Genomic DNA, 27,790 nt, shown 5'->3' on the forward strand with positions numbered 1-27,790 from the left:
TGAACGGCTATTGAAATGAGATTATTTGGTGTGTGACTTTGGGACTGATTGAGGAAAAGAATGGAGCCATAAATGGCTGAAAAATAGGTAAATACAAAGGGCGTGCTGCCCAAATTTACACTCGAGGGTTAGGTAGATATACTTGCGACTTAAGCAAGACTTGAGAGCGAATACCACTTGAACCATCTAGGTTATTGCGTTTTCTTTTATCGAGGTATATAAGTTAGAATTTGGCCGAACTTGTACCATTGAGAAATGAAATAACGACTACTAGAAATACGTTTTCCTCGTTCTTTTGACTCCAATGGGAGTTTTAAAGTTTTAATCGCTTCCTTACCGAAACTAAACGAGCTAGCATAAATTTTTCGACTTTTGATAAGTATCTTGAATACTACTTAAATGAGTTGCATTTACTTGATTTTCTTGAAGCGAAACTCCTATGTTTCGAACTCTAGAGAGTTTTAATTAGTCAATGATATTTTATCTCAGATTTGGACTCCAACCAAGGAGTTGGATCTGAACGTGATTTTTGAAAAGCACTACATTTTGGTGAGTGCTTCCAAATACCTGATTGAACTGGACACTTGTTTTCAATACTTGATCAATGTAAATAAATAACATGTGATTTGTTTGATCGGGTAAGAGTGTACTTTATCGCACTTGTCCTAATATGATATATATTTGTTTATTGTTGCAATTAACTTGATATACTTGTACTTGAATTGTAAGTGTGGAGTGGCAGTATGTACCACACTCAATCCGAGTGGGAGGTGCCTCTCATTCCCGTCTCCGTACTTTTATTTTGATTCAATCGATTGGAGATGTTATCTCATCGACAATCTTGGGAACCCAAACCCCACTGGCTAGTTAATCGAGTCGAGTCGGCAAGGGTTTGGTCGATTAGATAACGAACCATGGGTAGTTAGTGATGTCGAGTGGAGTGTTATCTCCTCGACTAATCGGTATACTCGAGTATTACCACCAGTGTTTAGTTGGTGTTCGGGCCCGGTAAGGGGGTTGAATGGTGGACGAATTGGAGTTAAGCGAAGTACTACTGGACTGGTTACTTTTCTTGAAAGTTGACGGAGTGTCAACTAATACTTGATCAAGCTCTGGTGAAGCAATGAAAAATTTGGCTCCTGAGAGCCATTGATATCCTTACATATGGATTGTTATTCGTAGTATTATTGTTTCTTTTAGAAAAGAATTTTTTCACTCGTTCACTTGGAAATTTGCTACTTGAAGTGTATTGTTCACTTTTATGAATTTTTTATGCTCGTTCTTTTGCTACGTTGATATTTGTATTTTTAAATAATGATCAACTTGCTATTTGGAACCTCACTGGATTTTTAACTCATTCCACGTCATTTGTTTTCCTTACAGGGGGTACTAGTGAGGCGTGAGACGTGTACAGATTAGCGTAGTTTAGTTATTTTGAATTTTGAAATTTTACTCGCGCTAGCACCCAACAAGGGTTCTTTGTACTTGAATTGTAAACACTTGAAAGTATCTGGGCATGTAGAAGCTTTGTATCTAGATTTGAGCATCAATGTATATGTTAAGTTTGATATTGTTGTTTCATTTCTTCTCTATGGACGCAGTATCTTTCTCGAGTTACGCGTGAGTAAGTCCTGACGAGAGTTGGGCAGACGGTCCGCTAAACCCTGGGGTACGCCCTAGGGGGAGGTGGGGTCGTCACAATTTGCATATTGACTGTAACGATGTTGGAGTCTACTATGTTGAAGCTCATGTAGGAAAAATATAATATAGAAGGACAAGATTGCACTGAGTCAAACCAGAAAAAATCAAGAGAGAATTCTATAGAAATAAGTTTACATAAACGGGGATCAAGAGTTGATGAATTCAAGGCGTGTAATCACTTTTCTTGAAGTTTGATTGCCCCCACTATCTTGCTAATCCGGTTTTTGGGCAAAAACTCTAGGATACAATAAATTCTAATTAGACAACCAAGTAGCAAGTTCTTGGATTTGTCTAGTCAAGAATAAAAATGCTTCAATTGGATTTCTGGTGTTCAACTCATTGATTTATACACCCACAATATTTAGAAAACTGTTAGAAACTGCTCACATGTACCATTTCAAAGGAACATGAAGTTTCACTGTGAAAGGGTGCTTCAAAAGGTGCAAACCTTTCCTATTTTGCAAACTACATCAACAATCCCCCACTTAGTTTGCAAAATAGAAAGTCAAACTAACACTGAAAGTTCATGCATCAAGGAAAGTAACTCTCGTCTTAAACTTCCCTTGCTGAAAAATTAAGTTTCCGTCTGATTTGATCATTCCGGATTAGACGTGGGCACGTCTAACTCATACGAAGTCTTCTGTTTTGTAACCGGAACTCTGATCTTTAAGCGTGATCACTTAGCGTGGGCACGTTTAACTAGTTCCGGATTAGACGTGGGCACGTCTAACTCATAAGAAGTCTCTGTTTTGTAACTGGAATTCTGATCTTTAAGCGTGATCACTTAGCGTGGGCACGCTTAACTCCTAAGGAGTCTTCTGGTCACCAAACCGAAATACACATTTAAGTGAAGCCCTTGGTGGCTAGATTGCTTAAATTCACAAAAATAAGAAATATTACATACATGAATCATGTAGCATTTATATATTCACAACCATCTGTAACACTATTACTGGCCATGTGCTCATCCTATTCATGATTATATACAAGAGATCACCCAAAACTCTTGTTAGAAGCGGCACCACTTCTATGACCATATAGGTAAACTATATTTCTAGTTTTAACAAATAAAACACAAGAAATATGTTTATTAAGAGTTACTTCTCATCCTACTCACTTAAGAGTAACACATAACACTACTAATTGGAATGGTCTACACACAAAATGTAGTGTTCACTATCACTTGAAGCAACTTGTTATTACCCTTTAAACCTTCCAAACTAGGGGTAGTACTAGAAGAAAGATTGTGTTACCATTGCTAAGTGATTTTAGTATAAGGGTTTTAATCCCATTCCGGATGTTGTCACATTCACTAACTCTCTTGTGAGAGGTTTAGTTGACGGATCCGCCAAGTTTTTGTGTGTTCTTACAAACACAATACTGACAACATCATTTGCAAGCATTTGTCTTATAAATGCATGTCTCAAACTTATATGTCTAGACTTACCATTGTAAACTTTATTCAATGCTCTAGACATAGTAGCTTCACTATCACAAAAGATAGTTGTTGGAGGCATTGGTCTAGGCCAAAATCAATATCGAGTAAAAGATCTCTTAGCCACTCAGCCTCTTTATAAGCTGAAGATAGTGCAATAAATTCAGCTTCCATGGTTGAATGAGTTATCACCGTTTGCTTCTTTGAAGCCCATGAGATAGCTCCTCCACCAAGCATAAAAATCCAACCACTAGTTGGTTTTTACTCACTGATACTAGTAATCCAACTAGCATTTGAAAATCCCTCAAGAACACTAGGAAAACTATTATAAAAGAGTCCAAGATCTTGAGTTCTTTTAAGATAACCAAGCACTCTACAAATAGCTTTCCAATGATCTTTACTTGGATTTTTAGTGTATCTAGCTAGTCTACAAACCGAGTATGAAATATCCGGTCTAGTGCAATTCATTGCATACATAAGACTACCAATAACACTAGCATATTCTAGTTGAGCTATTGGTTTACCGGTATTCTCATACAACTTAAAGTTAGGATCAAAAGGGGTACCAACTTCTTTCACACTTAAATGTTGATACTTGTTTAATATTTTCTCAACATAATGTGATTGAGACAAGGCAAAACCCCCACTATGTCTTTTAACTTTAATCCCTAAGATAGTATCTACTTCACCAAGATCTTTCATTTTGAACTTAGAAGACAAATACTTCTTAGTTTCTACTACACCTTTAAGTGTAGCACTAACAATTAGCATGTCATCCACATACAAACAGATAATTACACTATACTCACTATTAAATTTAGAATAAATGCACTTATCAGCATTATTGTACCTAAATCCACTAGAGAGTAAGACAGATTCGAATTTCTCATGCCATTGTTTCAAGCCATATAAAGACTTCACTAACTTACACACCTTATGTTCATTACCCGGGAGTATAAAACCTTCCGGTTGTTCCATGTACACCTCCTCATTCAAATCACCATTTAAGAAAGCTATTTTAACATCCATTTGATGCACATGAAAGCTAAAAACAGAAGCTAAGGCTAGTAGTACTCTAACAGAGGTTATTCTAGCCACAGGTGCATATGTGTCAAAATAGTCTATTCCTTCCTTTTGCCTATAGCCTTTAGCTACTAACCTAGCCTTATAAGTAAGAATAGTTCCATCAGTGGCATATTTCTTGCGAAATACCCACTTACAACCAATAGGTTTAGAACCTTGAGGCAAGTCCACAAGAACCCAAGTATTGTTAGACAATATTGAGTCCATTTCATCATTCACAGCCTCTTTCCAAAATGCAACATCTCTCGATTTCATAGCTTCATCATATATTTTAGGATCATCCTCTACACTCAACAAAAATTGGAGTTTTATTTAGTAGAGAATCTCTATTTCCTTCTACTAGAAAAGCAATAGCTTGAAGAGACACAAAGTCGTGGGGCAATTGTTTTTCTTTTCTTTGTCTCTGACTCCTCCTAGGTTCACTAGGAGTATCAATTTCTTTTCTTTTTGTACCACTAGAAGAAGTTGCATTTGGAGAGGATGGACCTATAGTAACTGTTGAGTCTTTAAGAAACTTATTTTCAAAGAACTCAACATCCCTTGACTCAACTATTATATTTGAACCAAGATCAAGTAGTCTATAGGCTTTCGAATTTTCTGCATAGCCAACGATCACACTTTTAAGGGCTCTAGGTCCCAATTTAGTCCTTTTATTATCAGGGACCCTATAGTAAGCTATACAGCCCCAAATCCTTAAATAAGACAGATTTGGTTTTCTATTTTTCCACACTTCATATGGAGAAATTCTAGTTTTTAAGGAAGAAATTCTATTATGAACATGACATGCAACTAACAAAGCTTCACCCCATAAATTATTTGGCAACCCTGAACTCACAAGCATGGAATTAACCATATCTTCAAGAGTTCGATTTTTCCTTTCTGCCAAACCATTTTTTTGTGGTGTGTATGGTGCACTGGTTTGGTGTACAATTCCACTTTCTTCACAAAATTTCGAGAATTCACTAGGGAAGTACTCACCCCCTCTATCACTTCTCAAAATTTTAATTTTCTTATTCAATTGATTTTCTACTAAAGCTTTGTATGTTTTAAACATACTAAACACTTCTTCTTTGTGTTTCATAAGATACACATACACAAACCTAGAACAATCATCTATGAATGTGACAAAGTATCTATTTCCTCCTCTAGTTAGAAAACCATTGAATTCGCACACATCAGAGTGCACAAGATCAAGCATCTGCGTTTGTCGTTCAACTTTAGGAAAAGGCAACCTTGTAATCTTGGCTTGAACACAAGTTTCACATTTCTTATTTTCAAAGTCATCATAGGAAATTAGGCCTTCTTTAGTCATAAATTTCAACACTTTATGATTTACATATCCTAACCTACCATGCCACAAAAAATAAGAACAAGTAGAAGAAGTAGAAGCCAAAGAGTAAACAGAAATATCATTCACTTTAGTAATACTCAACTTGAACATTCCATTACAAGAATAGCCCTTCCCTACAAATACACCATTCTTTGACAAAATTACATTATTTGACTCTAGTACAGCCTTCAATCCTTTCTTGTTAAGAATGTCCGCAGACATTAAATTCTTAACAACATCAGGAACATGAAGTACGTTGGTAAGGACTAACTTTTTACCGGATGTGAATTGAAGATGCACATCCCCTTTGCCATGAACCTTGGCTCTCACTCCATTTGCCATGACAACTTCATAACCTTCAAGAAGTTCATAACTCTTGAACTGATTCTTATCATTGCAAACATGAATTGCAGCACCAGAATCATACCACCAATCCTTTGAAGGCGTAGATGTCGTCATATGAAGTTCAGTCACTGTAACAAAAGTCATCATTGCTACAATTTCTGCACACTCATCAACAAGATTAGCACTTGGAGCAACATTTTTCTTTTGTTTCTTGTTGAGTTTGCACTCGGCTTTATAATGGCTTTTTTTCCCACAATTGTAATAATTTCTATTTTTTTTCTTATTGTCTTTTGAATTAGTATTCTCAGGCCTCTTTCTCTTACTACCAGAATTCATTTTCTCTTCAACCATATTAGTCTTAGGAGTATCGTTAACTTCTAGTTTTTGAAGTATTCTGGCCCCTTCTTCAATTCTAAGATGTTTCAAAACACTAGATAGAGTTAAAGTTTCAGAAGTGTGAAGCAACTTCTTTTGGTAATCATTCTATAATGGTGGCAACTTAGCAATTATTGAACCAACTTGGAAAGATTCAGAAACTTCAACACCATAATCTTTAAGTTTAGAAACTATCACTTGAAGATTATGAATTTGGTCCATAAGAGAAAAAGAATCAACCAACTTGAACTCAAAATATTTCTTAATAAGAAACTTATCTGTGCTTGCTTTTGGGATGTATACTCTCGCTCAATTGCAGCCCAAATTTCCCTTGGATTTCGTACTCCTTGGAACATATCGTAGTAACTATCCGAGAGGGTGTTGAGAATGTGGCCTTGGCAGATAATCTCATCCTTTTCACGCTTTTGCCTTTGCTTTGTCATTTCCTCGGACTCACCCTCCACTAGAACAGAAATTTCTGGAAGATTTGGATTGAGAATGTAAGCCACCTTCAATGCAGTGAGAAAGAACATAAGTTTGTCCTTCCAACGGTTGAAGTTGGTTCCGGTTCCATCAAGTTTGTCTAACTTAACGAAATCTTGGTTCATAACTTTGACAGCACTTTCTTGTGTAGACTCCATTCTTGTCAATCGGTCAAACTTCAAGATTGTAGGAAAAATATAATATAGAAGGACAAGATTGCACTGAGTCAAACCAGAAAAAATCAAGAGAGAATTCTATAGAAATAAGTTTACATAAATGGGGATCAAGAGTTGATGAATTCAAGGCGTGTAATCACTTTCCTTGAAGTTTGATTGCCCCCACTATCTTGCTAATCCGGTTTCTGGGTAAAAACTCTAGGATACAATGAATTCTAATTAAACAACCAAGTAGCAAGTTCTTGGATTTGTCTAGTCAAGAATAAAAATGCTTCAGTTGGTTTTCTGGTGTTCAACCCATTGATTTATACACCCACAATATTCAAAAAACTGTTAGAAACTGTTCACATGTACCCTTTCAAAGGAACATGAAGTTTCACTGTGAAAGGGTGCTTCAAAAGGTGCAAACCTTTCCTATTTTGCAAACTACATCAACAGCTCATGCAGACATTCAACTTTCAGATATTTTGAGGATGCCTGAAAGTGACTTGACAAATTGGCTATTTGCATTCAATCCAAGTAATTTGGAAATATTATCACAAAGATATATGCTGATGGTTCAGGTAAGCATATTTGACTGCGGTGGGATCGCCATTGGCCTGAATGCCTCCTACAAAATTTTTGATGGCATGTCTATGTCAACCTTCATGAACGTTTGGGCAGCCATAACCAGCAAATCATCAGAACAAATAAGGCCCATTTTCATTTCAAGTTCTTTGTTTCCTCCTATTTCCAATTTCTCTGAAGAAGCATCCTTTTTGGTACCCAATTCTCAGATGAACACGTGTGTTAATTATGCGATGAAGAGATTTGTTTTTGATAGCTCAGCCTTGTATCCACTTAAAGCCAAAGCAGCTAGTTCATCTTCCCGAAAACCAAGTTCAGTCAAGGTTGTTACGGGACTTCTATGAAAATCCGCCATGGCAGCTTCAAAAGCAAGACATGTTTCTCAGAAAAAAAACCCTTGTTGGTCTTCCCAGTGAGTCTGAGGTCCAGATGTTCACCCCTTTTACCCTCGCATTCATTTGGAAATATGGTGTTTGAAGCTTGTGCTCAATCTGATCAAGATTCTAATCAAGAGCTGGAATTTCTTGTGAGCAAGATAGGGCATGCAGTTGCCACCGTTAATAAGATGGGCTAAGCCTCTATGGATATACACTGGGAGCCGCCAGAATAGATGTTTAACTATTGGAAATTTGGCAATTCTAATGGATACACAACGCGGTGATGGAATAGTCGAGCTCCCAGAAGATGACATGGCTATATTCGATGAAAATCTAGAGCTCCTCGCTTTTGCTTCTGTAAACCCTAGTCCTCTTGGAAACTAGCTTTTTAGGATGTATTTCTTTTATGCATTTTCTAAATGAATTTTCTAAGTTGGGTTTATGTTAACAAATTGAATAAGGATCACAAATGCATTAAGTTGTTTCGTCTATCAGTGATTTTTTCCCCTTCTTACCATTCTCAATTAACAAATCTAGCTTTAGCAGTAGGCAGGAAATTCAGCATTATTTAATTCTTCTCATTCATTTACTTTATTTTATTTTAATTTTTTTGTTGGAAGACAGAAATAACTTTGTGTATGATAGGGTATCATTTGTTAGTAATTTTATTATTAATTTCCCCTTTTATCCCTGCCAAATATTGTGTTAATTGTTGATATCTACTTATATTTGGTATCTGGATTTAATTTCAGGAATGAAGCAGAAAATTACCAAAAAGGGGGGACTTTATGGGAAAATGGAGACTTCTAAGGGTTTCAACCCTTGGGCCCTTGAATTGGTGGGGACCACAAGCTAGTGAAAGGCATTTAGTCAATTGGGCTCTTCAAAGAAAGCAACGTAGAGAGACTTGGAACAAGAAATAATTTTGGAGGCTTTGTCCACATGTGTGGGAACCACTGGAGATAGCCTTTAGTCATCTTTCTTTTGGCTTTTTAAGAGGAGAACGTACAGAAGCAAAGGGGGCGCCTCTAGTTTTAGTTTTTTAGCATAGTTTTTAGTTTTCTTTCTTTTGACTGGCCTCTGACACATGCCAGGTGTTCGACAATATTCCCTAACGGGAAAAACATCTTTTATTCCTTGCCTTCTAGTAAAAAACGCAATGCCTTTGCAATCCATTAATTTGCGTAGAGATTTATTCATGCGGCGTGGCTAAGCCTTCCATCTAGTCAAGGGTCAACTCGACGGCGCAGTCCCGAAAATCTGTGAGATCTAATTAGTTTTCACGCGTTCTTTAATTTATTAATATTTGCACGTTGTCTGCTTGAATTTTCATGAGATTATTTTATTATTTGGATGTCAAGGACCCGATGTTCAATGTGATTTATTAATCTCGTGCCAATTTAGTCAATTAAATCCGTAATTGTTTGATTGATTAATATTAGTGGCAACTGGTGTGTTTACACGTTAGGGGAACGTGCAATCTAATTTAAATAACCCTCGTAGCGTGTTATTGATTAGGGTTAGGTTTTTCTAGTTATTAATGCAATTGGAGAATTAATTCTTACGGTCGTACCTAGGAGTATTTTCTAGTTAAGGGTAATCAATGGTCGTACCTTGGTTACCAATAAATTAAGGAAAAATTGGTCGTTAGAATTCGTCGGCGACTATACCTAATCTATTAATAAATTAAGTGAGCCTCTCTTTCATCAATGATCGGATAAATGGACTGTGCCTGAATAGTTGTATCCTTGGCTAGAATTTATTTATTCTTGATTTAATTCCTGCTATATCTGTGCTAGTTAATTATTTATTTTTAGTTGGATTGTTTAATTATTTTTAGTTGCATATCGGTGAAATCCCCCTCTTACCAATTGAAATTTAAAAGAGACAAATATCTCCAGTCCCTGAGGAGACGACCCTACTTGCCACTGTCTACTATTTAGTAAATTTCGTCGATTAATTAATTTTGGTATATCGGATTAAGCAAACTCTTCGGGAACAGGGTGAATCAAGTAACCCATTGCACACCTAGAGTCCCTGCTCCAGTACCTAGGATTAATTTTTGACTATTTTTAGTGGTAGTTAGGTTCTATTTTTATTATTGCACATGTTCGGCACCTGTCAATTTTTGGCGCCGTTGCCGGGGACTGGCGACAATTATTTGTTTCTTTTCAATTTCAATTTTGTTCTAATTTTCTGGTATTTTTTTTCTAGTTTATGCCTCGTTCTTCTCGTACAGGTGAATTAATTTTCGACCTCGAGGTAGAAAAGACTGCGCGTATGACAAGAAAAGAGACCAGACAGCTCAGAGAGGAGCACTTCAGTGCTACATCTCAGAGACCTGAGCCAGAAGTTGAACCAACAGATTCGTTTGGCGACACTTCGAGTGACTCTAACCAGGAGGAAGGAACCATTGCTAATGCACGAACATTAAGGGAGTTGGCTGCTCCTGATTTAAATCAGCAGCCTTTATGCATTACCTTCCCCACCTTGAATGATAACACTCCATTTGAACTAAAATCTGGACTGATTCATCTTTTACCCTCTTTCCAAGGTTTACCAGGTGAAGAGCCGTATAAGCATCTGTAGGAGTTTGATGTCATGTGCAATAGTATAAAGCCCCAGGAAATCACAGAGGAGAAAATAAAAATGAGGGCATTTCCCTTTTCCTTGAAGGATTCGGTAAAGGACTGGTTGTACTACCTGCCACCAGGTAGCATAACCACGTGGGACCAATTGAAGAAAAAATTTTTTGATAAATATTTTCCTGCGTCCAGGGCTGCAAGTCTAAGGAAAGAAATTTGCGGGATCAAGCAGCACCCAGGGGAGTCACTCTATGAGTATTGGGAGCGGTTCAAGAAGTTGTGCAGCAAGTGCCCCCAGGACCAAATAAGTGAGCAGTTGCTCATACAGTATTTTTATGAGGGACTCCTTTTTAGAGACGGGAGCATAATTAATGCTGCAAGTGGAGGGGCACTGGTAAACAAAACCCCTCGGGAAGCACGGGAATTAATAGAGGGGATGGCAGAGAATTCACAACAATTCGGTACGAGAGAGGATGTCCCAATACGCAAGGTAAATGAGGTAGAGACATCCTCTATCCAGCAGCAGCTAATTGAGTTGACCTCGCTTGTTAGGCAACTGGCTGTGGGAAATGCATCTCAGGCCAAGGTGTGGGGGATTTGCACTGGTATGGGTCATTCTACAGACATGTGCCCAGTGATTCAGGAAGAAAGTGCAGAGCAAGTGAACATGGCTGGTCAAACGCCGGCGCCAAAAAGGCCCTATGACCCGTACTCGAATACGTACAATCCCGGCTGGAAGGACCACTCGAATTTCAGATATGGAGGAAATAGGCAGCCCAAATTTGCACAGAACAGGCAGTCTAATTTCGTGCCAAATAAGCAACCAGAGTACCAGTAGCAGTACCAACCCCGACCACCTCCGCCCCCAAGCTGTGGTCCATCTTTGGAGGAGATGATGAAACAACTGATGGCAACCATTACGCAAAATCAACAGAGGACGGACTCCGAAATGCAGGACATAAGAAATCAGATGACTCAAATGGCTACAACAATCAACCGTTTGGAGTCCCAAACCCAAGGTAAATTGCCGTCTCAGCCTGAATTAAACCCGAAGAACGTAAGCGCAATGACCCTAAGGAGCGGGAAGGAAATCCAAGGACCCGACCCTGTGACTGCTAAGGACAAGGACGAGGAACGAATCGAGAAAGAATTGAAAGAGGAGGGCCGAGATACCAAAAATTCAAAGGTAATTTCGGATCCAATCATTGCAGTTAGGACTAATCCACCTCCCTTTCCTAGTAGGTTAGAAAAATCAAAGAAGCAGGATAAGGAGAAAGAAGTCCTGGAGATCTTTCGCAAGGTGGAGATCAACATTCCCCTACTGGATGCGATCAAGCAAGTACCTTGATATGCAAAGTTTTTGAGAGACTTGTGTGTCAACCGAAGGCGGTTGAAGGGAGATGAGAGAGTGGTAGTGGGGAAAAATGTGTCAGCAATCCTGCAACGAAAGCTTCCACCGAAATGCGGGGATGCAGGTATGTTTACTATTCCTTGTAGAATAGGCAATACCTTGATTGGAAAGGCTATGTTAGATTTAGGAGCCTCAATTAATGTCATGCCGAAATCTATATATACTTCTCTGAAATTAGGACCTCTGAAAGACACTGGAATAATAATCCAACTGGCTGACCGAACCAATGCATACCCTGACGGATTGATTGAGGATGTTTTAGTGAAAATTAATGAATTGGTTTTTCCTGCTGATTTTTACGTGCTTGATATGGATGATGAACACTCTCACGACCCCTCACCTTTACTGTTAGATAAACCCTTCTTAAGCACAGCTCGAACTAAAATTGATGTTAATAAGGGCAACCTATCTATGGAATTTGATGGTGATGTCGTTCATTTTAATATTTTTGAAACCATGAAATATCCTTTAGAATCACATGCTGGCTCTGTTTTCTCTATAAATGCTATTGACCCTACTGTACGAGAAGTTTTTGAAATTGAAGGCAGGGATGAGTTGGAAGTCGCCTTGACCAGGCACTTCGAGTCAGAGATGGCGTCTGGAGTAGAGTTGAGTGAAGAGCTCAAATGTGTGATTGGATCGTTGCAAACGCTACCAACCACAAAAATAAGGTATGGTCTCGCACCCATTTTTACACCTGAATCTCACCAAAGGTTACTTCCATCTGTTTTGGAGTTGAAACCGTTGCCGAAACACCTTAAATATGCATACTTGGGTGAGGGGGAGACACTCCCGGTAATCATCTCCACGAGTTTATCAAAAGTCTAAGAAGACAAATTGATTCGAGTTTTGAGGGACCATAAGCAGGCGATAGGATGGACTATCGCCGATATCAAGGGAATTAGCCTCGCGGTATGTATGCATCGGATTCGCCTCGAGGAGGGTGCTAAACCTATTCGGCAGGCTCAAAGGAGACTGAATCCCCTTATGATGGAGGTAGTGAAGAAAGAGATCCTGAAACTGCTGGATGTGGGGATCATCTTTGCTATATCAGATAGCCCATGGGTGAGTCCGGTACAGGTGGTCCCGAAGAAGGCAGGAGTAACGGTGGAGTCAAATCAAGAGGGCGAACTCGTACCAATTCGAAAGCCCACCGGATGGCGACAGTGTATAGATTATAGGAAGTTGAACGCCGTCACGAAAAAAGATCATTTTTCCCTTCCTTTCATTGATCAAATGGTAGAGTGATTAGCGGGTCGAACTTACTATTATTTTTTGGATGGATTTTCAGGGTATTTTCAAATTGCTATCGCACCTGAAGACCAGGAGAAGACAACCTTCACGTGCCCGTTTGGAACGTTTGCATACCGGAGGATGCCATTTGGGCTATGCAATGCACCTGCTACCTTCCAACGATGCATGGTAAGTATCTTTTCAGAGTATGTTGAGAAGATTATGGAGATTTTTATGGATGATTTCAGTGTATATGGTGAAAGTTTTGATAAATGTCTAAATAACCTCAAATTAATTTTAATTAGGTGCATAGAAGCTAATCTCGTGCTCAATTGAAAAAAATGCCATTTTATGGTCGAGCACGGGATAGTTTTGGGTCATATAGTGTCATCTAAGGGTATTGAGGTTGATAAAGCGAAAATAGATGTTATATCTACTTTACCTTACCCTGCGAGTGTGCGAGAAGTGCGTTCTTTCTTGGGTCATGCAGGTTTCTACAAAAGATTTATCAAGGATTTCTCGAAGATTGGAACACCCCTGTTCCAACTTTTGCTGAAAGAGGTGCCCTTCGAGTTCAATGAATCATGTAAGAAGGCGTTTGATAGGTTGAAGGAGCTATTGATCTCCTCACCTATTATCCAATAGCTCGACTGAAACCTGCTGACAAGGGTTTATTTTACGTATTTTTAGTGTGTTTTATTAGTTAATTTTGGTTTGATTATTTAGTTTTATAACTAAAATAACTAAGGTTTTGGTAAAAATCTACATTTTATGTTAAATTGGCTAAATATTGCATTTGATGGATTTTTATGGGAAAAACTTCATATTTTGTAGGTTTAATGATTCAATCATCAAATGAAGTGCATTGAGAAGATATTTGGATGATTGAAGATGGATTAAAGTGGGGAAAATAAAATATGAAGTGTAAAAGGAAGAAATGCAATTTGAGGACAAAAATCAAGAAAAGTCAGCTTTGACAACTCAGACATATTTTCGTATTTTGACTATATCAGGAGCTACAATGATCGGATCAAGGTGATCTTGGTACCATTTTGAAGCTAAGAGATATATCTACATTTGGTATGAAGACATCAAAGTCCAATTCAGCCGTTTTCTTGGTCAAAAGGTCGAAACACAGAAACTTATCTGGATGGTCGAAAGCTGAAACCTAGAATTGACCAGTCTATGGTATTTTGACCATATCTCCGTCCACCGATCTCCAAATTATATGATTCTTGAAGCATTGGAACTCTAATTCAAAGGGCTACAACTTTTGTGTTTTACACAAAAGCCAGTTCGGCCTTCATCATGGAGAAAAATGCAGTTGAAGTGAGGTCAAAAGTAAAAACGTGTCTGGCAGCCGAATTTCTGTAATTTGCTCAGCCATTTTTCTCATCTTCACACTACTTTCCAGCTAGAGTTGGAGAGAAAACGTAGGCTGCACATGCTTCAGAAGACATAAGGAAGAGATATAGCCAAGGTTCTAAGTCAAAAGCCATTATTTTTGACTCCCTTAACAAATTCAGATTTGGAGAATCATAGCAGAAATTTTTGACTGGTAAGGGAAGGACTTTTCATCAGCTTATATGCAGGACATTCGGAATCATACGGGAGAAGCTTGGAAGTGCAGAAATGTAGTTTTTCCATTCTCTTAGTATTAGATTAGTGTAGTATAGTTTAGCTAGTTAGTTCATCCACTCTTGTATATTGCTAGATTAGGATGAAGATTGAGATGAAGAAGGAGGAGTTGAAGCTCATGTGACAAGGGTTATCTCTTCTCCAATTCTTTATCTTTTGTACTTGATTCCAAATTTAGTTAATATGCAATTTCTGGATTTTATGTTAAATATGTGTATCTAAAGTTTAAGCCTTGGGTTTGGTTGAACTTTCTATAATTGTTAGTATTTATTATTTGGTTATTTGTTTGCTATGATTTGAGCAAGTTATTTAGCACTTTGGCTTTTTAAATCATGATTAATCTGGTACCATTAATTGTGATTATCTAAGGTGTTATTTCTGCAATGAAAATTGATATTTAACATTAGTTCAATAAGTGCTAAACATAGGGAGTACACTCACGAAAGTAGAGGTGCACCTATGTGGTTTTTAGTGATTCATTTCATGTAATTTCACTGAAGAAATGAACTTGTAACTAATTTCATAACCATGAGAATAGGTATGGATTAGTTATAAGTCTAATTGATTCACTACGAAAGTAGGATTCAAATGCATAAGGAAATTACACCATAATTAGCCTAGATGTAGTAATTAATGATCCAAATATAACACTTGCATGAGTAGCTAGGGATACCACAACCTAAGGAGCATTTATTTGTTATTTGGTATAATTTCAGTAGGATAAATTTCTTATCATTCATTGATAGTCTAAATAATAGAGAAGCTTTAGTAATACCGGTAATTGTTCACTCTTCCTTGTGGGATCGACCCGATATATACCCTAAACTACTAGTTGATCTGTATACTTGCAGTGAACGGGTGTAATTCGGTATTTTTTAGCTTGCACGTATGTAAAATACCCGTCAAGTTTTTGGCGCCGTTGCCGGGGAAGATTTGGCAATATCGGTGTGAAGAGCAACTTTATTAATTTAGACAATTTTTCTTATTTTTGTTGTTTTTGCTGTATCTTATGTGTTTTATGTCATTTTTTTTTTAATCAACTTTTATTTTATTTTATTTTTTTCTGTTTTTGTTTGTGTCTTGGAATCTATCCTTCTTAACTAATCTTACTTTTGAGATTGTTTAAAAGTAATTTTAGATAATGAGGAGGATAGGTGAATTTGGAGAACAATGCTTGAGAAGTGGAAGATTGGCAATGGATGGTTACCAAGTGCAAAACTCCTTCAACAGAGGTAACCAAGAAATTACTGAAGGTATGTCTTTTGAAAATGGTTTAAGGTGCTTAAAGGCAAAATTTGATGTAATTAAGTTACAAGTTCAAATGGACACCATGATGCATGAAATTGAGCAGAGAAGGAATGTTAATGCTTTTAATTCTTATCATGTGATTTGTGACTTGTGTGGTGGTTATCATGCTACTAATACATGTATGCAAGCACAAAATGTGGATTATTATGATGAATTAGAGCATTATAATCCTTGTTTTGATCAATATAGTGCTAATTGGAGCAATTCTCCTGTTTATGGTTGGGAAAATCAATGTGTATATAGTGACTCTCCAAATTTTTATGATTATCAACCTGAAAGTGTCCAATATGAATCAAAACCATCTTGGGAGTTAGCTATAGAAAAATTAGCTAATGTGACTTCCGACCGTTTTGATAGGATTGAGAAAAGAATAGATGAATTAACTTCTCACTTTGGCAGAATAAATGAGCAATTGAGTGTATTGTGTGAAGTTATTTCTTCTAATAATTTGCAAAATGATCCTAGCATGAATGGTGGAAATGTTGTATGTGAAAATGGATTGCATTTGGATGAAAATGATGAATCTCAATTATATTTCAATGAGCAAATATCCATTTCACATGATAATACCTTTGAAACTAACTTTGAGCCTCAAGAGGTGAGTTTTAATGACTCATTTTTCACCCCTCTTGAGGAGTGCAGTGAAAGTATATGTTTTAAAGGTATTGCTGTCCAAGATACTCTCATGACATTTTCTTTGGTGAATTCTCAAGTGGTGCATATTCAAGGTAATATTTATGAAACACTTGGGATAGGTAAGTCAATTCCATTTCTCACATCATTAGATCATGTGACTTTTGCGATAAAGCCACCTTTTAATGATCCACCACGGCCTAAAATGGTGGATTATTCGTTAACTAAACCTCCTTGAAAAATAAGGTGAACTAGTCAAGCTATTGACTATAAAGAAGCGCTTATTGGGAGGCAACCCAATGTTTGTTTAAGTTTATGTTATTTTGGGGTGATTTTATGTTTAAAGTATATGTTTGAGTTATTTTGTTATTTTTCATTTATAGGTATTGGAAATGAAAGCAAAAGTGACCAAATGAGGTGAAAAAGGCGAAGTTTGATCAAGGAACTCAACCCCTCGATTTGAGTAATTGTTGTTTTTGATTCGTTACAAGGGGTTAAAATGCATGTTTTGATCATTTTACATGTGCATGCATTGAATATTTTAGCAAACAAATGATCTATGATGCATTTTGAGTAATTAGGGTACCTTTTGTAATTTTGCAAAAGTTGAATTTCTGCTAAAATTCGCAGCAGAAAACGCGTTTCTCAAGAAAACGCGCCTCTGAATCGCGTTTTCATTGAATCACGTTTTCAATTCTGTGCCTATAATGAAGAAAACGCGCCTTCAAAACGCGACAGGAAGTCGCGTTTTCTACAAAGTCGCGTTTTCCAGCCTGTTCAGAAACCAAAAACGCGCCTTCAAATACGCGACTTAAAGTCGCGTTTTCTCACGTAGTCGCGTTTTCAATGCTGCAAGTTTTGTGAAGAAACGCGACTTCACAAAACGCACCTTGAGGCGCGTTTTCTTGAGCCGCGTTTTTTGAGCACCTTTTTTTAAAAAAAAAAAAAAAAATGCAGCTTCCTTGATTCTCTTTTTTCTTCTTTTCCTCATAAATTTTCTTGTACCTTGAGTTGCTTATTGTGTATTTTATATAGGTACATCATCAAAACAAAGGTTTGAAATTACGGATCGCCGTTTTGTTTTATTAAGCCTTTGTTATCACTTTTGTTTCTTATTTTCTATGTTTCGATTATTATTACTAATGGTTATTCAATGGAACTTATGAAGCGTTGGAGTTACACGGACAATGGATTTTGAAGCTTCATATGCAATCACAACAATAGGGGAGTATTATTTTTCTTTATCTTCATTTTCCTTTTTACACATTGAGGACAATGTGTATGTTAAGTGTGGGGGGAGAATTGAGATTATATACATTGTATGTGATTGAATTATTAGTTGCAAATATTGGGCTTGTGTTAAAATTCAAAATTTTTCTAAAATCTTGTCCAAAATTGCAAACTTGCCCCAAAAAGTTTCATATTTTTTCGATTTTATCCAAGGGGTAACAAGTTCCATACCATTAGTAGTTCAAATTCCTTCTACATTTGAGATAAATATATATGATTTGGAAACTTCTTTTCTCATTTAACTTGGAAATGACTATTATGTGATTATAATTTTGCATTTGTAGGAAAGTATATCTTTTAAAGTGGAGAAAATTATGCCTATATTTTTTTGCATATTTGATGAAATTTCTTCTCTTTATTGGATTTTATACGTTAAGTGATAAATATGGTCAATAAGTGCAATACTCTTTTCATGATTATTCTTTTGAGGAATTTATTATTATCTTTGCTGTAAAAAGAAAAAAAAAGTGAAAAAAAGAGAAAATAAGATTTATTCTACTCCAATGATTCTCGTACTTAGTAACCGGGTGTCTTCATCTAAAAATGTCGACTTTCGCGTAAAACGGTACTTGAATTAAGAGTATGCAAAGCAACTTGAGTATGTGAAGTGTTGAGTAACCGGTGATCTTCATCTAAAAATGTCGATCCTCGCGTAAAAAGATACTTTCACAACTTAAGTAATATTTAGCTATATTATATAAATAAATCCCTCTTTAAGTTAAATAAGAAGATGATCATGGGTTTAGGAAGCATATTATTGACCATATGAGTTACTTGCGTATGAAATTAAGTAAGAATGAGAAATTGAATTAAACTTGTTATAATTGCGGTATAATTGGCTCTCCTTTACTTGATATTATGAGTACTTGAACTTAATTGAATAATTGCATAATGGTTATTTACTCTGTTTTGAGGAAATGAAGTTGAAATGCTACATATATTTATTTTCAAATTTTGGATCATTGTTGGTTTGTATTTTTATTGCTTGAGGACAAGCAATGGTTCAAGTGTGGGGGTATCTGCCATTCGAGATCATGTGTGACGCCAGTGATTAAGCAGTGGGCGCGGTGCTAGGTCAAAGAGTGGGAAAGGCAGCTCATGCTATCTACTACGCATCTCGAGCCTTGAACGGAGCTCAGTTGAACTATTCGACCACCGAAAATGAGCTTTTAGCTGTAATTTTTGCTTTAGAGAAATTTCGATCCTATTTACTTGGTGCTAAAGTTATTATTTTCTCTGATCATGCAGCTTTGCGGTATTTGTTGACCAAAAAAGAGGCAAAACCGTGACTTATAAGATGGATACTGTTACTTCAAGAGTTTGACCTGGAGATCAGAGACAAGAAAGGGGCCGAAAATCTGGTAGCAGATCACTTGAGTCGAATACAAGTCACCGAGGATGACCTCCCACTGAGAGAAACATTCCCCGACGAGCACTTATTTTCTGCTAATTTATCTTTGACTTGGTATGCAGATATTGTTAATTTCCTAGTTACTGACAATTTTCTTGCAGGATGGCCTAAGGCAGAACGGGACAAGTTAAGGAGTGACGCAAAGTCTTACATCTGGGATGACCCTTACCTCTGGAAGCGTGGTGCCGACCAAATCATTCGCAAATGTGTAAGTGAAAATGAATTCCAATCTATTTTAGCTTATTGTCACTCTTTTGCATGTGGAGGTCACTTTGCACCAAAGAGGACGGCTCATAAGGTTCTAGAGAGTGGATTCTATTGGCCGACCCTCTTTAAGGATGCCTACTTATTTTGTAAGTCATGTGATAGGTGTCAACGAGTAGGTAATATTTCTCGTAGGGATCAAATGACCCAAACCCCAATGATTTTTGTTGAAATTTTTGACGTTTAGGGTATTGACTTTATAGGTCCTTTTCCTTCGTCTTATGGTTTTCTATATATATTGCTTGTCGTAGACTATGTTTCGAAGTGGGTGGAAGCAAAGCCCACCCGTACTAATAACTCCAAAGTGGTTGCAGAATTTGTCAAATCTAATATTTTTGTCCGCTTTGGGATGCCGCGAGCAATTGTAAGTGATAGGGGTACCCATTTCTGCAACAAGACGATTGCTGCACTTTTCAGGAGGTACGGTGTCTTGCACAAAGTCTCCACTTCTTACCATCCTCAGACAAACGGTCAGGCGGAAGCATCAAATCGGGAGATCAAGTCGATTTTGGAGAAAATGGTTCGACCCGATAGGAAGGACTGGAGGATGAGACTTGAAGATGCCTTATGGGCGTATAGAACGGCGTACAAGACGCCAATCGGCATGTCCACTTATCGTTTGGTATTTGGGAAGTCATGTCACCTCCCCGTCGAATTCGAGCATAGAGCATTTTGGGCGGTTAAGCAATGCAATATGGACATCGAAGAGGGTGGAATTCAAAGGAAGCTACAGTTGCAAGAATTGGAGGAGATTCGCAATGAAGCCTACGAGAATGCTGTGATTTATAAGGAAAAGAATAAGATATTTCATGACCAGCAGGTCTTTAGGAAGACGTTTGAATGTGGGCAAAAAGTTCTACTGTACCACTCGAAATTGAAGTTATTTCCAGGTAAGTTACGTTCTCGTTGGATCGGTCCCTTTGTTGTAACTAATGTCTTTGATTATGGTGCAGTGGAGATCCAGAGTCTGAGGACGGAGAAGAAATTTGTGGTGAATGGTCATCGTCTCAAGCCATATTATGATGGGGCTCCAGTTGAACGGGTGGAGGACCCGATTTGTTTGGTTTAAGCAAATTATGGGCTATGTCTAGCCAAAGACATTAAAGAAAGGCGCTCGTTTGGGAGACAACCCGAATATTAGTTTTATTATTTCTAGTTGTTCATTTCTTGCATTGTGTCGTTTATTCGTTGGGTAGTATCAATATTAATATTTCCTCCACTGTGACTAGGAAGACCAATCTTGGCGTGCCCGCGCGGTGTTTGCGTCTCCTGAGATCAGAGGATGTTTTGTAATCTTGGCATGCCCATGCGGTGTTCGACGACTCAAACCATTCATTTAAAAAAAATAAAAAATAAAAAATATTCTATTACTTTCATTAAAAGAAAAAGAAAAGATTATTTCCTTTCTAAACCTAAAAAATATACTCCCTCCGTCCCATTGAAACTGTCATGCTTTCCATTTTGGTCTGTCCCAAAATGTTTGTCACATACCTAAAATGGCAAATGAATTTTTTTTCTTCTTCTAATTTTACCCTTCTGACACTACCTTTAAATATGTGGGTCCAGCATAAATTGTCAAAAGAAAAAGACACGCTTTGAAGTGCGTGGCTGATGCTAGCCAATGTTTACTAGCGCGAGCAGTGCAAAATAAGCAAAAAGTTAGTGTAGCTTTAATAATGTTGTGGGCCCAAAGTGTTGACTAGTTTGCATAAACCATTTGAATAACTTCATCCGCACCACTATAGTCAAAATTTGGACAGCTTGGCGGGGATAATTTGGGAATTACAGACAGCTATCTCTTATTCTTGTCTACTATTGAAAAATATTCCAATTCCCGAAAAGTGACAAACTTTTCGGGACGGAGGGAGTATATAACTATAAATTCAAAAAATAAAAATAAGAAAAAAAAATTTCGAGAAAAAATTTACATAGCAATTTCAAATTCTGGATGATTTAGGTTAGAATAATTTTTGAAACAAAAAAAAAAACCATTTTATTTTGTTTCTTTTCTTTTTCTTCTTTTCTTCTTTCTTTCCTTCCTTTCTTCTTTCTTTCTTTCTTTCTCTCTTTTCTTTCTTCCTTCTTCCCCGCTGCTTTCCATTTTCCATGTTTTCTTCTGTCGGCCGCCGCCCCTTTCACCCAAACCATCGAGCTCCACCACCACATCAATTCGCCAGCCGCACTTCAGCCCACCTCCACCAGCTCTTCTCTAGCTTCGTCCGCCGCACGCCGCCTGTCTTTCCCTCGTTCCCACTCCCCTGGCCGCTGATAGCCTGCGCGCGCAACCAGCAGTCGAGCGCCGCCGCTCCTTCTCCCTCGCGCGCAGCTCCACCAGCTCGAGCGCCTCTCTTCGCTGACCAGCTGCGCGACACCGCCTGCTCAAGCTCCGCAACTAGAGCCACCGTCGCCAACAAGCCGCACGCACCTCAGCTCGGCCTGCCACCTGCTCCACGCCGCCATAGCCCATGGCCAGATTATCTCTCGCGCGACCTTCTTCTTTTCCCAGCTCCACCTCGCGCGCGCGTCATTGGCTCGCCCAAGCGCCGCCCGCAGCCGCTGACCTTTCGACCTCCACCAGCGTCCACGACCTCCAACAGCACCACCAGCTGAGCCGCACGCGGCTCCTGCCTCCGCCGCCTTCACCCCACGCCACCTCCAACTCAGCCCACGTCGTTCGTCCGCCACCGCTGCTGTCGGCCACCTCCACCTGCGGTCAACATCGTGCGCCACCAGTTCTGACCCATCGACGTCGCGCCTCCCTCCAGCCAGCTCCACCTTAGCACCTCCAAGCTCCACCGCCAATCCACACAGCCCAAGCCACCTGTCCAAATTAGACAGGTGGAGGTATTGTAATTTCTTCCCCAAATAGTTTAGCTCTCTGAAATTTGTGTTTGGATTTCTTGATGGATAAAAGAAGGTGATAGTTTGGGTATTTTCTAGGGTAAATTTTGAACAGAGTTAGGTTTAATTGCTGCCATATGTGGGGATATTTTCTGATAATTATTGAATTGTTGGGCTGAATGGATTTTGCGTTTGACTACATTAGGACTACCATTGCTTATTGCCGGTAATTGATGCTTTGTTGAGACGCTTGTCTCAACCTTGGGTTGCTTAAAGTGTGCATTTTGTTGGTTGGGTTGGCTATTGGATTTAATTTTTCCCCTGTGCTTACACCAGTAATACTGGTGAGGGTAGTTTATATTCCTTGAGTCATTTGCTCACTTTAGTAGGTGGAGTTGGGTACTTAGCTGTCCAATTGGAGACAGTTTGCTTTTGCTCGTTGATATAGGTTGTCTCTATTTGCCTTGTTTGGGTGGTAGTGTGTCTAATTGCTGGAATTGGGTGATCGTTTTACACACTAGCACTACTCATAACTGTTATACTCCTTGGACTTGCTCGCTGGCATTGCTGCTCTATTGGGATCGTTTTTGGTATCGATTGAATATCCATTGGTCTTTTCTGCCTAGAATCTATTAAGCTTCCTTTGTTTAGGGTTTAGTGCATTTGTTGGTGCATTGGACGGCTACTGTGACACTCCCATTTCTTATTGCTAATTGATTGCACTTTTGGGCTGCTTTGGACTCAATTGAAACCACTGACTTTTTGACTTGCTTTGTTTCTGCTTTGTTTCTATTCTGGGTTGCCTGCTAGTCCCGATGGTAAAACCACGATCTTCCTCTAGGTCTAGGACACCTAGACACTCACAGCATACCCCACCCCAGTCCTCCATTCCCGCCTCTGATCCCTCGCACGATCCTTCCTCTTCTGGAAGGAGGGCGCGTCTAGGGAGGCAACGGGGAGTCCATATTTCTGACCCCGCACATTTTGGGGGTAATTTGGACTTTACCAGGGCAGCCGACAAGCGGCGATATGCTGCGGCTTGTGAACGGCGGATTATCCCATGCCGTTATCGGGACGCCGCCACTTTGGGCCTCCTAAATATTCGAGTTGGTTTTGACGATTTGATTGAAGCCATTGGATGGCTCCCCTATTCTCGTATTACTGACCTCCCAGCCTTTGTTGAGTTAGTTAGGGAGTTCTATGCCACATTTGAATTTGACCTCCCCACTGGTTACACAGTTTCTACCCCTGATGTCATTCGTTTCTGTTTAATGGGTCAGGAATTCCACCATTCCATAACTGACTTCAATCTAGCCCTAGGCTTTATTGATCCGGTCTATGCCGAGTCTCGTGAGTATGCCGAGAGTGCCTGTGATTATGTCCAACCCTTTTTCTCCCGCTATCGCCATATTTGGGATGAGATGTCCGTAGACAGGGATAACTATGACCCTCGTCTATCTAAGGGTTCTTATCTGAAGGATCCGGCGTCTCGCTATATCCACCGCTTTTTGGCTTACAGTTTCTCGGGTAGGCGAGATAGCTCGGGCATTTTGTCTAAACCAGAGTTTTTCTTTATATGGTGCATGCATAATAACATTAAAATTAATTTGGGGTGCTGGCTCGCTTCTCAATTTAAGTCTGTTTTGTCCAAAAAGAAGCGCCCCTTGATTCTTGGGTCGTATATTACCCATTTGGCTGTTAACTTGCACTTGCTTGATCTCTCTAACCATGATTTGCATGTCGCTTGTCACATGGAGCCTTTGGACATCCCGTGCTTAGAGCGAATGGGCTTGGTAAGGGAAGGTGACAGCGGGTGGGAGGTTGTTCCCCCGGGACCGATTCATGCCCCCCCGCGATCCTCTTTTGCACGACCTTCCACTACCGACTGTGATCCCGGTCCATCTACTTCCGTTCCACCTCCTCCTAACCCTGACGTCCGAGGAGTGGCTTCAACTTCGGAACACGGTTGAGCGGCTGGAAACTCGTTTGCAGCACATTGATGTCAACGTGCATAATATGGCACAGAATCTGGCAGCATTTATGCAGCAAGCTGGGTTTCAACCTCAGTTTGCGCCTAACCCTCCCATGTTTTGACGTCTACAGGGAAGTACCGTTGCCCCTCTCCTTCCTTTTTGCTGTTACATTATCACATTGAGGGCAATGTGTGACTTAGGTGTGGGGGGTCAGTTTGGGTGCTAGATATTTCCAGTTTTCGATTTTTGGGGTGTTTTTCCCATGTTTTTAGTTTAAGTGGTTTCTGTTTAGGTGTTGTTCCTTCATTCCTTTTGGGTGTTTTTCCCGTGCTGTTATCCTGGTGAATATGCTGGCAGCTCACTCTTTTATTGCTAGTTGTAGTTTATACTATGAGTTGAGTTTCGGTGGCAAGTAACAGCATGCTGTCTTGGTGAAAATTTTGAGTTTAATGACTTGGTGCAATTTATGGCTAACTTGTTTAGGCAATGTAAATATTTTGCTGGCATTGTTGTGTGGATTGGTCTCCTGTTGACCTTAGTTCTCCATATTTAGGACATGATGCAGGCTATGATCTTTAATTACTTGGTATTTTGGTGATTTATGGTGAATTACGTATGGCTATACTCCGCTAGTGTCGCCACCCAGTAACCGGGAGTCTTTACCACAAGTGTCGGCTCTCGCGTCAAAAAGTGGCAAAATCTATGAGTAAGTAGTCCTGAAACTGTGAAAAGTTGAGTAACTGGGCTCTTTCATCTAAAAATGTCAGAGTTCACGTCAAAAGACTTGAATAGCTTGGGACTAAGCATTATTCAATCCAAAAAAAAAAATCCAAAAAAAAAACGAGAAAAAAAAATCAGATGTGGAAAATATGTTGGTCTATGATCATGTTGGCCCGTCGATCCTTGGTTCTCAATGTTGAGATTTTGGTTGCCAGTTGACTTAATTGCTGACTGCTGCTAGTTAATATTTGGATTTCCTAGGCGACTCAGCCATGTATTGGACGGGTCTATGAATTTAGGTGCTAACCGGGAGAGATATGACTTGACACTTAGTCACTAAATCTTGATTTCGGTATAAGCACAGCTGGCAATGATAATGTGAAAGTTAGCCATCGTTGAGTTGAATTGTCTCCATGCTTGAGGGCGAGCATGGTGTGGGGGGAATTGATAGGGTATCATTTGTTAGTAATTTTATTATTAATTTCTCCTTTTATCCCTGCCAAATATTGTGTTAATTGTTGATATCTACTTATATTTGGTATCTGGATTTAATTTCAGGAATGAAGCAGAAAATTACCAAAAAGGAGGGACTTTATGGGAAAATGGAGACTTCTAAGGGTTTCAACCCTTGGGCCCTTGAATTGGTGGGGACCACAAGCTAGTGAAAGGCATTTAGTCAATTGGGCTCTTCAAAGAAAGCAACGTAGAGAGACTTAGAACAAGAAGTAATTTTGGAGGCTTTGTCCACATGTGTGGGAACCACTGGAGATAGCCTTTAGTCATCTTTCTTTTGGCTTTTTAAGAGGAGAACGTACAGAAGCAAAGGGGGCGCCTCTAGTTTTAGTTTTTTAGCATAGTTTTTAGTTTTCTTTCTTTTGACTGGCCTCTGACACACGCCAGGTGTTCGACAATATTCCCTAACGGGAAAAACATCTTTTATTCCTTGCCTTCTAGTAAAAAACGCAATGCCTTTGCAATCCATTAATTTGCGTAGAGATTTATTCATGCGGCGTGGCTAAGCCTTCCATCTAGTCAAGGGTCAACTCGACGGCGCAGTCCCGAAAATCTGTGAGATCTAATTAGTTTTCACGCGTTCTTCAATTTATTAATATTTGCACGTTGTCTGCTTGAATTTTCATGAGATTATTTTATTATTTGGATGTCAAGGGCCCGATGTTCAATGTGATTTATTAATCTCGTGCCAATTTAGTCAATTAAATCCGTAATTGTTTGATTGATTAATATTAGTGGCAACTGGTGTGTTTACACGTTAGGGGAACGTGCAATCTAATTTAAATAACCCTCGTAGCGTGTTATTGATTAGGGCTAGGTTTTTCTAGTTATTAATGCAATTGGAGAATTAATTCCTACGGTCGTACCTAGGAGTATTTTCTGGTTAGGGGTAATCAATGGTCGTACCTTGGTTATCAATAAATTAAGGAAGAATTGGTCGTTAGAATTCGTCGGCGACTATAACTAGTCTATTAATAAATTAAGTGAGCCTCTCTTGCATCAATGATCGGATAAATGGACTGTGTCTGAGTAGTTGTATCCTTGGCTAGAATTTATTTATTCTTGATTTAATTCCTACTATATCTGTGCTAATTAATTATTTATTTTTAGTTGGATTGTTTAATTGTTTTTAGTTGCATATCGGTGAAATCCCCCTCTTACCAATTGGAATTTAAAAGAGACAAATATCTCCAGTCCCTGAGGAGACGACCCTACTTGACACTGTCTACTATTTAGTAAATTTCATCAATTAATTAATTTTGGTATATCGGATTAAGCAAACTCTTCGGGAACAGGGTGAATCAAGTAACCCATTGCACACCTAGAGTCCCTGCTCCAGTACCTAGGATTAATTTTTGACTGCTTTTAGTGGTAGTTAGGTTCTATTTTTATTATTGCACAGGTTCGGCACCTGTCAGTGTATCCATTTATGCTAGGAATCTTTCATCCCACTCTGCTATACCACTCTCTATTATGCTGCCAAGTGTTCATTGCTAAAATTACTTAATACTTCTTTCTATCGAAACTTTCCTTCACTTTCCTTGTATATTACTTAGTTAATAGTTATTAGATTTTAAAAATATAAAAAATAAAAATATGATATTTATGAAAGAGAAATAACAATACAATAAAAAATAGGACAAAAAATTTATTGCAATTGTCATTTATATACATAATATTATTAACTTGATTCATTATATGCATTTAACAGAATGGGAGTAGACATCTATCATTTACTATTTCTAAATCCTTTTGACCTCTTGTTAATAGAAAAACGATATCAATTATGTAAGTACATCAAAAACATTAATAGAATTAAATTATACTTGCAAATCTAATTAATATTCATTTACTATTTCTAAATCCTTTTGACCTCTTGTTAATAGAAAAACGATATCAATTATGTAAGTACATCAAAAACATTAATAGAATTAAATTATACTTGCAAATCTAATTAATATTGATTGGTTTATATCCTTTAAAATTTTAGCCTCCTTTTATTAATAGAATAATTCAAATTTTTATAAAATAAAATAAAACTTTAGTTGATTAAATGAGTGTTTTCAAAATTATAAGTAAACTCGATAAATTAATAAAT

General features: G+C 38.4%; 2 protein-coding genes across 2 annotated transcripts; both read left to right on the top strand.

The window, feature by feature from the left end:
* Positions 1-7,296: 7,296 nt before the first annotated feature.
* On the top strand, positions 7,297-7,839 carry LOC113696804 (tabersonine-19-hydroxy-O-acetyltransferase-like). Its single transcript, XM_027216187.1, has one exon. It carries the CDS (start codon positions 7,297-7,299, stop codon positions 7,837-7,839), a length of 543 nt encoding a protein of 180 aa, XP_027071988.1.
* Positions 7,840-11,364: 3,525 nt separating this feature from the next.
* Positions 11,365-20,714, top strand: LOC113696805 (uncharacterized). Its single transcript, XM_027216188.2, has 9 exons — positions 11,365-11,796; positions 11,854-11,932; positions 12,047-12,663; positions 12,736-12,933; positions 13,160-13,290; positions 13,592-13,662; positions 19,444-19,734; positions 19,849-20,535; positions 20,599-20,714. The coding sequence occupies exons 1-9, from the start codon at positions 11,365-11,367 to the stop codon at positions 20,712-20,714; spliced, it is 2,622 nt and encodes an 873-aa protein (XP_027071989.2).
* The last annotated feature ends 7,076 nt before the right edge of the window (positions 20,715-27,790 follow it).

This window comes from Coffea arabica, chromosome 6e (assembly GCF_036785885.1).
Source record: "Coffea arabica cultivar ET-39 chromosome 6e, Coffea Arabica ET-39 HiFi, whole genome shotgun sequence".
Classification (NCBI taxonomy): domain Eukaryota; kingdom Viridiplantae; phylum Streptophyta; class Magnoliopsida; order Gentianales; family Rubiaceae; genus Coffea; species Coffea arabica.

Bases quoted from the DNA above. Each gene is read 5' to 3' on its own strand.
- LOC113696804 (XM_027216187.1), top strand. From the start codon at position 7,297: ATGAAGTTTCACTGTGAAAGGGTGCTTCAAAAGGTGCAAACCTTTCCT.
- LOC113696805 (XM_027216188.2), top strand. From the start codon at position 11,365: ATGGCAACCATTACGCAAAATCAACAGAGGACGGACTCCGAAATGCAG. The intron at 12,934-13,159 runs GTGAGTCCGGTA...ATGGATTTTCAG, and splicing joins CTATATCAGATAGCCCATGG to GGTATTTTCAAATTGCTATC. The intron at 13,291-13,591 runs GTAAGTATCTTT...TGGGTCATGCAG, and splicing joins CTACCTTCCAACGATGCATG to GTTTCTACAAAAGATTTATC.